The following is a 15,080-nucleotide window of genomic DNA, read 5'->3' on the forward strand; positions in this document are numbered from 1 at the left end:
CACACAAGCTCCCCTCTGCTGTCACATCTTCCTGTCACCACGAAATGTCTCATTGTATTCCATCAGGTGGCAGACTGCAAATGAAGCGCCTTCCGGGTTTCTTCACTGACTGCACATTTGGAATTTGCCACCACTTTCTTTGACAGAACTTGCTTTTTGTCTTTTGATTTTCTGGCAGGACTGGAAGCAGGGATGGGTAGCAATGACTAACAGGATACACAGTGCCCATATATGGTAGAGAAGGTGCCAAGACGGATTCTTTTCTGGCTCAATTGGTTGCAGTTTGATTGCAGAAATTGGCCAGACCTCATCTTGGTTTATTTTAGATACGCCTCCAATTAACACTGATTCATGCTACAGATCACATAAATGGGGATGGCATTTTAATCAGATTTAAATGGAGGTTATTTAAAGATGTGGCTTATAGATAGCCGAAGCGGGCACACGCATGATCTTGATGTTCACGCAGTTCATGTCCAATGTTTCGTGTTGGTTGTTCCAGTCCCCTAGCTTGAATGTTCAGCAATAATGAAGGGCTAGTGGTGTCATGGCTGGGCTGCGACAGTAGGGAAATGCTTCTGCATCTCCAGTTTAAAAGAGATGTCCCAACTCAATAGATTTGGAAAGGAACGGTTAAATGAACGAAGACCTACAAAAGTCAGGCCTTGTAGTTTTGATACATATTCAATTAAACGGCATCTGTTTGGCAATTACTGTTGTATAACTAAAGTGAATAGAACTAAGTTGTGATGTCCTGAGACAATAAAAGGATGTGAAAGATATTAAAGATTGTTTTTGTTTTTCCAGCTATTATTTAAAGAAATTGACTGGGTGAATTTCTGAAGATGTTTTTTGCCATTTTTTCTAGAGGAGTTGAATAAAGGCTGTAGGGTTACACTAACAGTCACCAAAGGGTCACAAAGGGTAGTTTTGGTAAGACACAACCTGTCTCTTAGGCATTGTTTTAAGAAACACTAGTGATCCTCCAAGGTGGACTCCTTGTGTGTGGACTACTTTTACTGAAGCACATACACAGGATTTATAATCACCACCATCATGAATCTTAGCATAGACTCTAGAAGCAACTCAGGTCTATCCCCATCCCCGCATTCGAGGAGCTAATGTCCCAATTCACCTGGCGGTCCTTGTCTCTCTATTTCCCCTTTCTCTCTATTTCCCCAAATAGCACTGGCCTCTGTTAGAATAAAGCAGAAAGGGTTGATGGTAAAAACTGTGCTGCTGGGACCAGATGCAACTCTGATGTTTCTATTTGACCTACAAATAAGTAAGTATAAATTACAAATAAGTGTATGAATTTAGATATACAGTTTCAGAAAGCGAACAAGCTCAATGGAAACCATCTGAATTTGGAAGAAGTCTTCAGGAGAAGTAAGTGCCTGGGAGCATCTCTACTAAGCCCTTGCAAACTAAACTTCACTGCAGAGGTTGGTAGCCCGGGGTGGGTCCCTGGTTGGGGGTGGCAAGAGACAGCAGGCCACATTCCAGTAGAGGTGGGTGGTTGCTGCTAAGCAGCTACAGAAGTGTCTGTGTTTTGTGACGTAATTGGAAGTGGGAAATAACCACTCTTAAACACTCTTAGGACAACGGCTCTTTCTGAGATAGCTTCCTACTTCTCTTTGTGGAATTTTACTTGAGTATCTTAGGGAAAATGAAATTTTCTCTCATTTCAGTAGAGTTAAAATAAGGCGTTTGCTGCAAACCCTACCAAGCTCAGGTAGCAGAAATCTATTCTTTAAAAAATACTGGGGAATTTCTTTTAACTAAATTTCAGTATATCAGTGGTGTTTTTCAAGAGGCACTTAGCCTGTTAGCATCATGTAGCTGGAGGATTTCCGTCCACATACTGTAACTATGTTTTTTTTCTTTGAGAGACCCTTGTAATATAGTTGCTTTTTGTAGATATAATGCAGCTTATATTTCTTGATTGAGAGACTATAATATATATCTAATATTAAAGGTAAAGTAGGATGCAGGAAGGGTGAAAAATCAAAACAACAGCAGCAGCAGCAACAACAAAAAAACCAACTATCTGCTATCCTGTGTATGTATATGGTATAATTATAAGACACCATTTCAAAGAGAGAATAGCCCCCAGGCACTCAAAATGTGAACTACTCAGCCTTCCAGAATCCACTACCTTTTGTTTTATTTCATAGTTTTGCTGACTAAATGGCTTTAGTGTTCTGTTTTAATGTATTTTTGCGAATTGTGTGACAACATATAATCATTGACATAAATATCTCTAGTACTGTTTGTGATTTGCTTTATCAAACAATCTTTGCTTGGACAGATATATACACACATACGTATGATATATAAACACAGATGAAAATGTTTATATAGATATAGTTATGCATGTTTTTCCATAGTTGGGAAAGATAAATGGCAATGCAATTTTTTAAAAAAAGATAAAAAAGATAAATGTGTCTAACATTTTTGTGTCTAGTTAGAAAAGCAACCTAGAAAAATTCCTATGAACTTTAAACATTTTTATTTCCCCTTAATTTCTATGGCACGACAGCCAGGCGAAATCTTCATAGAACTAAATTTATTACAAAAATTTGGACTGCTTTTCAAATTATCAAGACAAAATTACTTTAAGTGTAATTTTATGTGAATTTACATTATTTGAATTGTTTAAAAAATAATAGTCCAAATATTGTAAAACTTAAAAAAAATAAAACCAACCAAATATTCCCTGTTCATCTTGAAATATCTTTATCTTTAAATTACTGTGATCCGGTTGCTTATAAGTCTCAATAGTCTTTTATATTTTGTTGTCTAAAACCATTGTATTTCCCAGCCATCCCAGGCAGGATTGGAAACAAATATAAATGAAGAAAACGTGACTTTAGGAATATTCTAAAAGTTTCTCGGGGACAAACTGTGTTTTTCTGACAGAAGGTGACAGCTACACAGTTTGCTAAGGAACCACAACCAAACAGCAAAGAGGAGCCCCTTTTGAGCAGCTATTCTCAACTCCTCATCCTCGGCATTTATTACCCAGGAAACTAACCAGACAGTATCACTGTTGAAAACAAAGGTCCTTGATCTTAGCCATTCTGACTGGTATAAAATGGAATCTCAGAGTTGTTTTGATTTGCATTTCCCTGATGGCTAAGGATGTTGAGCATTTTCTTAAGTATCTTTTGAGATTCTTCTGTTGAGAATTCTCCACTTAGATCTGTACCCCATTTTTAATTGGATTATTTGGTATTATTTGGTATTCAATGTTTAGTTTCTTTAGTTCTTTATATAGTTTAGTGCTTGAGAGGATGTGGGGTAAAGGGAACATTCCTTCATTGCTGGTGGGAGTGAAAACTTGTTCAGTCACTTTAGAAATCAAAGTATGGCAGTTTCTCAGAAAATTGGGAATCAACCAACCTCAAGACCCAGCAATACTACTCTTGGGCATATATCCAAAGAATGTTCAATCATACTACAAAGACATTTGCTCAACTGTGTTCACAGCAGCACTACTTGCAATAGCCAGAACCTGGAAACAAACTAGATGCTCCTCAACAGAAGAATGGATAAAGAAAATGTGATACATTTACACAATGGAGTGGTAAAAGACAATGGCATCTTGAAATTTGCATACAAATGAAGAATGGATAGAACTAAAAAATACCATCCTGGGTGAGGTAAGCCAGACCCAGAAAGCCAAAGATAGTATGTACACATTCATAAGTGAATATTAGACATAAAGCAAAGGATAACCAGTCTACAGTCCATGACCCCAGAGAAGCTAGGTAACAAGGAGAATCCTAAGAAAAACATACATGAATCCCCCTGGGAAGGGGAAATAGACAAGATCTTCTGAGAAAATTAGGAGCATGGGGGTGAGGGGAGAAGAGAGGCTAGAAGAAGGGGAGGGGAGAAAGGGAGGGAGGAAGAGAACGTGAAGAAACAGGATGATTGAGATGGGGAAGGACAGAGAGAGAGCAAGGGAAGAGATATCTTGTTTGAGGGAGTCATTATGGGGCTAGCCAGAAAACTGGCACAGTCCCAGGGCATCTTTCTCCTTCGGCAGCTACATGGCGTCTCTCTGACTTTGCCTTCTTCCTCCCAGCATTCGGTTTAGGTTTCCCACCTACCCCTATTCTGCCCTGTCCCAGGTCAAGGCTGCTTCTTTATTAATCAATGATAATAAAACATTTTCACAGCATACATTGGGGAATCATCATGGCATGAGGGAAATTCCCAGAAATCTACAAGGTTGACCTCAGCTAAGACCCAAAGCAGTAGTGGAGAGTGTGCCTGAACTGACCTTCCCTTCTAATCAGATTGATGACTACCTTCATCCAGCAACTGATTTTGGAAGAAGATGCAGAAATCCACAGCAAGCATTGGACTGAGCTCCCAAAGTCCAGTTGAAGAGACAAAGGAACAATAATATGGGCAAAGGAGTCAAGACCATGATAGAGATACTCACTGAACAGCTGACCTGAGCTAACGGGAGCTCACTGACTCTGGACTGACAGCAGAGGAATCAGCATAGGACCAAACTAGGCCCTCTGAATGTGGGTGACAGTTGGTTGGCTGGAGCAGTCTGTGGGGCCACTGGCAGTGGGCCAGGATTTATTCCTAAGGCGTGTACTGGCTTTTTGGAGCTCATTCTCTTTGGAGGAATACCTTGCTCAGCCTAGATATAGTGGGGAAGGTCTTGGTTCTGCTTCAAAGTGATGTGCTAGACTTTGGGAAGCCTTACCTTCTTTGAGGAGTAGATGCGGAGGTAGAAGGTAGAGGGGGTGGGAACAGGGGAGGGAATGGGAATTGGGATTGGTATGTAAAATGAGAAAAGTTTTTTTAAAAAAAATTAATTAATTAATTAAAATAATCGAATCCACTGCAAATAAAGATGAAGCATAAAAGGGCTTTAGACGCTGAAGAGGGGGAGGCGGCGGGGAAGGAAGGTCCTCCAAGGAGTTGCTTGGAACCAGTGGTTGAGTTATAAACCCCTCTGATTAATGCAGTCGTTATAGTTGATGAAGTCACAAAAGTGAAATGAATCTGGACAAAGTGAATATTTTGCATTCGAGAAGAGCCACTAAGAATCAGGGGAAAGAAAGAAGTTAGAAGAAGGTAGAGGAGCAGAGGAGAAAAAGTAGTCTATAGGTTTTCAGGGTAAATTCAGTAGATAAAGGACATCGGAAGGGTTTTGCTTTTTTTCCTTCTGTCTTATCTGTGTGGATATTCATTACTTACTGTGAGTAGAAACAGTCTTCAGGCTGGGACCAGCAGCTCTGTAGCTTCTTTTTCTTAAGAAATCCCTTTACTCACCTTCCATGGGAGTGTTGCTGTCTGGGCGGTTTGCGAAGACCACGTCCACATATTCCAGCTGCAGCCTCTGGAGGGAGCCTTTGAGTCCTAGCGGCGGAAGCGGGAAAACAGAAGGAAACATAGCGAACGGCCCAACAAGTCCAGATGGGAACACTATTAGGAAGGGCTTGAATTTGATTTCTTTCAAGAATTTACTTAAAAACAAACACTGAATTAGTTACAAAAATTCTCTGAAAAGGGCATAGTGAGAACGTAGCAATTACCGACAGAAGCATCAATCCGCGTTATTTACGGAAGAACAACTGTTACAAGAGTTAAGGAAACCAGATGAGAGACCTGGTTTTTAGCATAATACTGGAAAAATGGTTGAGAAAACTGCAAAGGAATCCACAAATCCAAGAGTCAAACAGCCTAGTATAGTGGTTTTCAACCTTCTAGCGCTGCCACCCTTGAATACAGTCCCTCGGGTTGTGGTGACTCTCCATCGTAAAATTATTTTGTTGTTACTTCATAACTGTGATTTCGTTCCTGTTAGGAACCTAAGCTAGGGATGCCATCTTTTACAAACAAAACAGCTGCGTTGGTTTTGGAGTTCCGGGACTCGTGCTGTCTGGTGTTGGAACAGTGGCAATGACCGCAGACTCCAGAGCAAACAGCCTGCTTGGAATTCCTGAAAGGCCAGGCACAGTTAAAGGCAAACAATGAAGCAGGCGTCAATGCCGGATATTTCAACACGTGGATGCTGTCAGATACTAACAAGCAAAAAGAGCTTCCAGGAAACTGTCAGACGCCAGTGATGTTTATGTGTGACCTCTTAGACAAGAATTCTAAACAACAGAAACTTAATGAATTTTGAGAAAATTCAGAGAAGCTGGGCGTGGTGACACATGCCTGTAATTCCAGCACTAGAGATATGGAGGCAGGAGGATTGCAACTTAGAGGCCAGTCTGAGTTACATAATCAGATCTTATTCAGTGAAATAGGCAGCCGAGAGTGGGAGAGATAGTCTCCCTCAGGGAAGAGCATGCTGACTGGGTATCCAATACCAAATGGGTGGCTCTGAAAACACACATACAAGTAATGTTATATAGGTTGTATTTATGAGTGAAGAAATACATGTATACATATGTGTGTGTGCATATACATGTAAGTAAAGATGAAAATGAAAAATAGAGGCCATGATTCTGAAGGAGAGGAAGGAGGAACACAGGGGAAGGTTTGAAGGGAAAAAAGGGAAGTAGGAAATGATACAATTATGATGTCAAAAGATAAAAGAAATGTATGTTTTCAAAGCCCAACATGGTCAGGGGTGGCAAAAGTTTTGGAGATAACTTACTGAAATATATTCCTTTAAAACACAAGAGAATCCCATTGGTGGTGACACATGCCTTTACCCCTGCACTCAAGAGGTACAGATACAGTTACAAGGCCAGCCTGGTCTACAGAGTGAGTTCCAGGACAGCCAGGGCTACACAGAGAAGCCCTGTCTCAGAAAACAAAAACAAAACCCAAAATAAGAACACAAGAGAAACAATTCAGTAATCACCAGGCACCCTTTCTACAGAAAGCAAAGTAATTTAAAAAAAAAAAAAAGAAATGAATCCTGAAGCTGGAAAGCACAATAAATGAAATGAAAATGGAACTGAGGGCATCCATAGCAGAAGTTATTTAATGGAAGATCCAGCCGGCGCGAAGACAATATCTGAATATACTCGAGGAATACGGTGAAGGGGCACGAGGAATGCTCATAGGAGCTTAAGAACATCATTAAAAGGACAGATACTCAGGTTTGGGGTTTCAACAAGGGCTTCAGAATCCTAGAGTTAAACATTTGTTAAAAGTAGAAAGAGGCTGTGGAGATGGCTCCGCAGCTAATAAGGTTTTTCTGCTCATCCAGGGAGCTCCAGGTCAGTTCCCAGGACAGTTGGGTGACACACAATGAATGGCCTGTAACTCTAGCTCTCTTCTGGCCTTGAGCATACCCCTGCACACAGATGTGTGGCATCTACTCACACAGACATAAATACATACACGTAAACTAAAAAGAGATGCAAAGTAGTTTATAAAAGGTTTAATAACACGAACAGTGTTGCACGTGCTGAGGAAAAGTGACGCTCCATTGCTCAGGCCTAACGAGGGCATCTACACCATCTTATTGTTCAAGGGTCATTGTAGGAAGAGGGGCCAGCCAGAATGTAAGAGCCCGAAAGGCTGTGAAATGTTCACCTCTGGGTAGGACACAGTTCGTGCCACCATGATTTCACAGCAGCCGTGCCTCTCTCCAGTGGACTTGTATAAGACTGGCCTTGACGTCAGGCAAACACCCATGAGGGAGAAGCTCATGGGCCCTACCCCTCCCTGCTGAACTATTGGCTACCGGTGGACTCTGGGGGATGCTCAGTTGTTATATTTAGTTGTATACCCATGTGTGACTCCCAATGATCAGTTCCAAGTTTGTGATCACACGACTGCTATGTTTAAATCAGGGTGTCACAAAGCAAAACAAAAGCATATGAATGTAAGAAAGATCCTTGTAGTGAAAAGGAGTGATTTGCAGGACTGAGAGGAAGATGGGAGAGAGTGAAGAGAGGAGAAAGGGAAGAGGGGAGACAGGAAGAGAGAGTAAAAAGAATGTACTATGCACACGTATAAAATTGACCAAGAATGCATTTAATAAAATATATAGTTAAAAACTAGTTCTATAGGAATAAATATTATTTACACATACATAATACAGGAAAATATTTGCCCACTATCCATCTGATTAAGGATATCAAGAATATTGAAGAAACTCAGTAGCAAATTGGTGTAGGAGGTCCTTCTTTCTATGTGTTGCTTGTATTGGTTAATGAATAAAGAAACTGCTTTGGTCTGATAGGCCAGAACTTAGGTAGGTGGAGAATACAGAACTGAATTCTGGGAGGAAGAAAGCAGAGAGAAGCCATGGATCCTCTGCCTGAGACAGACGCTGGTTAGAATCTTTTCCTGTAAAAGCCACTGCCACGTGGTAATATACAAATTAATAGAAATAGGTTAAATTAAGATGCAAAAATTAGCCAATAAGAAACTAGAGATAATGGGCCAAGCGGTGTTTTAATGAATACAGTTTCTGTGTGTTTATTTCAGGTGTAAACTAACCAGGCGGCCGGGACAAACAAGCGGCCTCCTCCTTGCAACAGCAAATCATTATCAACACTACCATTATCATCATTATCATGGTTCAATTATGAAAAGGGTAATGGGCTGAAACACACAGTTCTTAAAATAAATGAAGAAAATGTGGTATTTATACATAAACATATTTTATATGTTCATGCATATTATAGTCAATCATTAAAAAGGGTATATCTCATTATTTATGGCAACATGAATGGAAAGAAAAACATTATTCTGAGTTAAAAAACAGTTACAAGAAAACGAATACCAAATGATCTCCCTTATATGAAGAATTAAAACATTGTGTGGGGGGGTCTGGAGAGATGCTCAGCAGTTGGGAGCTGAGGGTCCTCTTTAAGTTTGGTTCCTAATGCCCACGTGGCAGTTCATAGTTGCCTGTGTCTCCACTTCCAGGGGGACCTGATGGCATCTTCTAGTTTCCTTGGACACTACAGGCACATAGTGCGCAGCTATACATTCAGACAAAATGCTCCTACACACAAAGTAAAAATATATCTAAAAAACGAGTGGAGTAACCTTTATCAGACGCTGGATGTGGGAAGCAGTGAGGAAGGAGAGATGGGGAAAGGTTGGGTACCAGATGGATGCTAAGCTGAATATATAGAATAAATAAATTCTGCTGTGAGGTAGAGTAACACTCACAATAGCAATGTACTGTGAATTCCAAAAACAGATTAGAATTTGAATGTTTCTAACAAAAGAATTGATTGATAGCTGAGACGTTAATTAGCTTAACTTTTTTTTGTTTTTTTTTTTTGTTTTTTGTTTTTCAAGACAAGCCCAGCTTTACTGAAACTCTTGTAGACCAGGCTGGCCTTGAATTTACAGAGATTCCCCTGTTCCTGCCTCCTGAATGTTGAGATTAAAGGTATGTACCACCAAGCCTGGCTGGATTTACTTATCTTGATTTAAATGTTATCTAATGTGTGCATGCACAAGGTATTCCCCAAATATGTGCAATTTTTTGATAAAAATTTTAATTGAGAATACAAAAAATACATTGAATGCAATGATTAGTTACTCCCTGTGACTGTTAAATTACATTAAAGGCTGACTTTGTGTAAACATAGAAAATCTCAGGCCTCTCTCAAGATGGCTTGCACTCTCTGTGGGAACTCTGCAAGCCCAGTAATAACCTTCCACAGTGATACTTGTGGCCATCGCTGGAAGCCAAATTTAAAATAAAAAACGGTTTCTTTCCAAGATTCTTTTTGTTCCTTTGTTTAAGTCAGGAATAAAAGACTGCCTTAACACCATTAAATGAGTGTATGTTTTAACAGCCACAAAAATAGGAGCACAAATAAAGGCTATGTTTAACACTTACTAATTCTATCAAAGTTTAGAAAATCTAAAAGATGTGGTCAGGCTACATCCTTTTAGTGATCCCTCTCTCTTTCCCCTTCTGCGACACTGGGTCTTGAACCCAGGACCCATGGATGCCAGGAAGGCAGTCTGGGATTAAATTATGTCTCCACGCATGGTTTCGCTTTTCACTATGAGACAAGCTACCCGGACAGCCCATGAATTTGAAGTCCTCAGCCATAGCCCCTAGTGTACTGGGAGTACTTGCCTGTACCAATGGGTCCAGCTTCATTTTTCCTTTGTTTTGCAAAGAAACAAAATGCCAGAAGCCATAAGGTTGTGAGATCTAATATACTAGAAAGAATGAAACTCAGGAAATCTGGAAGCAATAGCTTATATTTCAGTCCTAAACTTTTGGTCAAATTCTTAGGAGTATTCAGGAAAAATTAATTAATTTCATTAATATGAATACTTCCCCGAAACAGAACGTAGTATATGTATTATGCAATCGAAAGGAGGGCGGCGTTCAGGGAACTGTTTTATCTCTTTCCGGGGGCACAGCAGTTCCTTATCGGCCTCTTTAATCCCTCAGGAAGATGGAAGGGTTTCTCTTTTTATTATAAGCATAAAATTAATTGCCTGTTAAATGAGGCCCTTATAAATTTAAATTTGGCTCATTTAAGTTTGATTTTCAAGCTAGTTTATTGGATAGCCACAATTACTTTTTGGACAGAAAAATGGAATGCAGGAATAGAGGCCCGGAAATATTTTCCATTCATGGAGAAAGGGTGTAAAGAGCTTTGATGAGGAGGTCAGAGCAGACAGGCAAGTAACTCTTCCGTGGGTGGGATGGCACTGACTTCCTCAAGGAGCACCTTGAAGGGAAATTCACCTTAAAAAGTATATGAGGCAATCTAGGGGAAAATTGTATATAGGCAGAACACAATACAGACAATCAAATAAATAAGGTTTGAAATCTTTCTCGGTGACATGAAAAGTCCCTTTGGTGACTTAGTATGACAACCTGCCCCTGGGTTAACAAATTTACCATTTTCGGAGCTAGAGAGAAGAGAGTCTTGGAACTGTCTAAGGTGCTGGACAAAGAGCGTTGTGACGTGCCTAGACAGTTGTGTCCGAGGGAGAGTGAAAGACTAAATGGCAGAAATGTCTGGAAACCCCTTTGGTTGAAGGGAAGCAGAGGCATTACTTTGGCTCCTGGCCACGTTTATGCCCAGCCCTGGAAACAAGTGTCCTCCTTTCTGGGAAAGCCCCTCACTCCCACGGGGCCTCATTAGTGTGGGCAAGAGGAGGAGGAGCCAGAGTCACTGGGCACCACTGCGGCACACATATGCTCGTTTATCATTTCACCTGGCAAACCTTTGATCCCCAAAGTGTGCCAAATTCCAGGACTGTGAAGATACACAGACATAATCTTCAACCCCAAGGAGGGCATCTATTGGCCTATGTTCATTGTTCTGTTATAATGTCTATCCTTAACAGTGACCTGAAAGGTCCATCTCACTGTATTTGGTCAATATGTGGTCATTTTCTGTCCCTCAATTATTTCTCTGGAAGTACCGTGTCTTGATGCATTGGCAGCGATACAAATGGGTTCATTTGAGAACATGAGGAACTGCGTGTTGGGTCAAGTTAATGGCTCCATTCTGACATGCGTGCCATTGTATCCCCAATACGGGTCACTCTGAAAGCCTTCTACATATTTTGTAAGTCATAGCACTGTGTTTGGAATTTTATTCTATGTGACACTTTGAAACGCTGGCAAGAGATGCAGGAATGATGGGACAGTATGAGCAAGAGACAAAGCAGGCCCATGTCATCAGATTTCCATGTTGAACTGATGATGGCTTTGCCTGCTGAGCAGAGCTGAGAAATAATACTTGACAGGAGGTCTGAGGCCAGGTAAGAGATGAATGCAACAGATCCAGCTCAGCCTAAGCTGGCTAGGTGTGTTTAAATTCAGAATAAGTTGTGCACATAGAAATAACTGAACCGGACGTTGTTGTGGATACAGGGTACGCTGGCTACACAAACCAACAATGACTCCTAGATTCATAGCCTAAGCCAGGTGGTCATAACTAGGGTGAGGGTCAGAGTGGCACTCATCACACACGGGGAGTGCTTGGCAGCTGGGCGGGCCACTCTTCATCGAAGAAGGTGAAACACAGAGTTTGGGGGATGCTGAGCACTGGTGTGAAGCTAGAGTCAATGGTGAAGTCTCGGTGTCTCTGAACCTCCTGTTCCTGTCCAAAGAGGAAACTGTGCCAGGTAGCCCCTCCTCCCTTTTTTTCCTCCTTCCCTTCTCTCTCCTTCTTCCTCTCCCATCTAGATTCTCTCTTTCCCTCCTGTTCTCCCTCTCCAGCGCCCCTCCCCTTCTTTCTCCCTCCTTGCCTGCCTAAGCATCCCAGACGTCTTTAGAAGCCTTGGCTCTTCTGACCTAGTCTCATGAATGCTGCATTTAGGGTTTTAAGAGTGCATTGTTCCTGCATTACATGATTTTCAGTTTTTGATCTTTCACGTGACTGGAAACCAAGTCAGGACATTCAACCGTTTGCGGTTTTGATGCTTTATTCTTGGAAAGACAGGCAAATCACAATGCTACTGTGAGGTGCTCAACAAATGTCTCCTTAAGATCTAGTTAGGGATTCACTAAAATAAACCTTTCTTTAGCAAATGTTTTGTTGAGCACTGAGTTGGAACCAGGTATCATTTTAAGTTTAAAAAGACGTGCAGAAGTGCACGAATCCTGACTCCACTACAGAAGCATGTGAGCAGCTAACAAGCTGGACACAGCTGCGGTGAGTGTGCTTGCAGAAAGCGCTAAGGATCTTGGGAAGCGAGTCCCGAAGGAGCAGAAGACACGCTCTGCGCCCTAGAAGTGGTATCTAGAAGTTAACTGGCAAGGTTTCAGAAGTTCACAGGATAAAAAATGAAGTACTTTCAAGTGACTGTAAGAAAATAGACCCGTCTATTTTTCTTTTAGGTTCTGAAAGTGTTTAGAATTATTTATTCACTTATTTTATTTCTTATTTTTTTAAAGATGTACTTGCTTATGTATGAGTATTTTTGTCTGTATTTATAGCTGAACTCCAGAAGAGGGCGTTAGATCACATGAATCTACAAGTTATAGAGCTGCTATCTGGATGCTGGGAATTAAACTCAGAACCTCAAAAAAAGCAGTTAGTGTTTAATCACTGAGCCAGTCTTCCCAACACTCTTGCTTTTTGCTTTTGCTGTTGTTTGTTTTTAAGACAGGGTTTCTTTGTGTAGCTCTCACTCTGTAGACCAGATTAGCCTTGAATTCAGAGATCTGCCTGCCACTGTCTACCCAGTGCTGAGATTAAAGGTGTGCATTACCGCACTCATTTTAGAACTGGTATTCTTGCACAAGTTTCTAAAACCATGAATTTATTGCAAACTTTAAGCATGGTTGTAAGGGCTTCAGCTGCTCAGTGTTGCTGCTTTAACCATGTATCAATAGCTAATTAATGTACACAGTCTGCAAGGGCTCTATTTAAATACACTTTTTAAAAGTCAAATCTATCACGTTCTTGCTTTCCTCTGTAGCCTGGAAAAATGTTGCCTTAAATAATGCACACAATTTCCCTAAACAGCCTCCAGTTTCACCTGCGGGGTCTGCTCAGCCACCTGCTTCTTTTACTAAAGGCACCCACTCCATTCAAATCACGTGTAGCTTCATATTCCATTATGAAGCGTGCCTGTCATGGGGCTTGAGTGTTCATGAACATGGTATACAGGAAAGAAACACTGTGATCGCTCACTTTGCTCCAAAAATGTATTCTTTAACTGAGAAACCATTGATAGCCTTTCTTTTAAAGGAGGGACCGGGTTTTAACATTTGGCCCTCACTGAAAAGTTCTGAGCTGAGATTTGCCACCTGTTTTCCTCTCCTGAGCCTGCAGCAATAGCTTGTGATTTGGCTGAGCTTTTGACTGTAAAATCTTGTGAGGAGTGTACTTCTTGTGACAATGTCACTGTGATGGTTTGAATGAGAATGGTCCTCAAAAGCTCATAGACTGGAAGGCTTGGACCCCAGGGAGTGGCGCTATTTGGAGGCAGCGTGGCCTTGTTGGAGACAGTATGTCACTGGAGGTGGACTTTGATGTTTCACAGTCTCACACCAGGCCTAGTGTCTCTTTCTTCCTATTGCCTGTGGATCTGGATGGAGAACACCCAGCTACTCCTCTTGCACAGTGTGGAGACACTCCATGCCACCGTGCTTCCCACCGTCATGATAATGGATTAAACTCCTGAAACTATAAGTAAGCCCTAGTTAAATGCTTATTTTATGTGCATTGGTGTTTTGTCTGCATGTATGTCTTTGTGAGGGTACTGGAGCCCCTGGAATCAGAGTCACAGATAGTTGTGAGCTGCTGTGTGGGTGCTGGGAATTGAACCCAGGTCTTCTGGAAGAGCTCTTAACCACTGAGCCATCTAGCCAGCCTCCAGAAACTGATTTTACGAGTTACTGTGGTCATGGTGTCTCTTCACAGCACCAGGACACTGACCAATACAATGGCTTATCAAACTGTTCCTATTTCTTTATGTGAGGCACTCAAAGAATTGGGTCCGTCCGATTCTTAAGGCACAGTTAGGGTCTTAGTAAAATGGCTGTGAATCAGCTCAATGAGTATAAAGGATTGTAGATCACCAAAGACCTTGGGATATAATAAACCTCTTAGCAAAATGTCTTCTTTCTCCTTGCGAAAATAAGAAGGAAATCATACCCACTGGACTGAAGTCAAAGACTGTCCATGATAAGACAGCTTTGTCTTATTTTCCAACATTGCTCCTTGGATTTAATGTGCACACGAATTACCAATGTTTAATAAGGTCACCTTCCTCACAGGGAATGTGCCAATAAAACCCAAGTATAATTATCTGTAAACCTCTTCAAACTGTATTTTTGGTTTAAGAATCTCATAGCGGCCCTCCTCTGCAGAATTCATTTAATTCTTTAATTTCAATTTGCATACAAATGTCCTAGGGGGTTAAGCCTCCTGCTCACTAGCCCTTGTCTTTGGTTGAAGCTATGAACTTCAAAAGAGCACCAATAAAAACACAACAAGTGGTCCCAATCTCAAAACTCTCACAGTTTGTGTGAAAGTCTGAGTCTGGGTTGGCTTAGATTCCTGCTGAACTGATTTACTATCCTTTGAGAATTCCTTAACTAAAGAAAGTAGAAATCTAAGGTATTCCTATTAAGTTGCATGAGACCTTGAAGAAAACCTATTGAAAAGAGAGAATTCTGAACCCCC

At 41.1% G+C, this 15,080-nt stretch overlaps 1 protein-coding gene across 2 annotated transcripts in view; it reads right to left on the minus strand.

Annotated features, from left to right (window-relative positions):
• Kcnab1 (potassium voltage-gated channel subfamily A regulatory beta subunit 1) overlaps positions 1-15,080 on the minus strand; it is a 215,800-nt gene that overhangs the window by 39,847 nt on the left and 160,873 nt on the right. For both annotated transcript variants that reach the window (XM_038347205.1, XM_038347204.1), the window contains exon 8: positions 5,305-5,391. In XM_038347205.1, the coding sequence (XP_038203133.1) occupies positions 5,305-5,391 (87 nt within the window). The remainder of the gene's footprint in view (positions 1-5,304; positions 5,392-15,080) is intronic.

Source organism: Arvicola amphibius, chromosome 11, assembly GCF_903992535.2.
Source record: "Arvicola amphibius chromosome 11, mArvAmp1.2, whole genome shotgun sequence".
Taxonomy (NCBI): Eukaryota; Metazoa; Chordata; class Mammalia; order Rodentia; family Cricetidae; genus Arvicola; species Arvicola amphibius.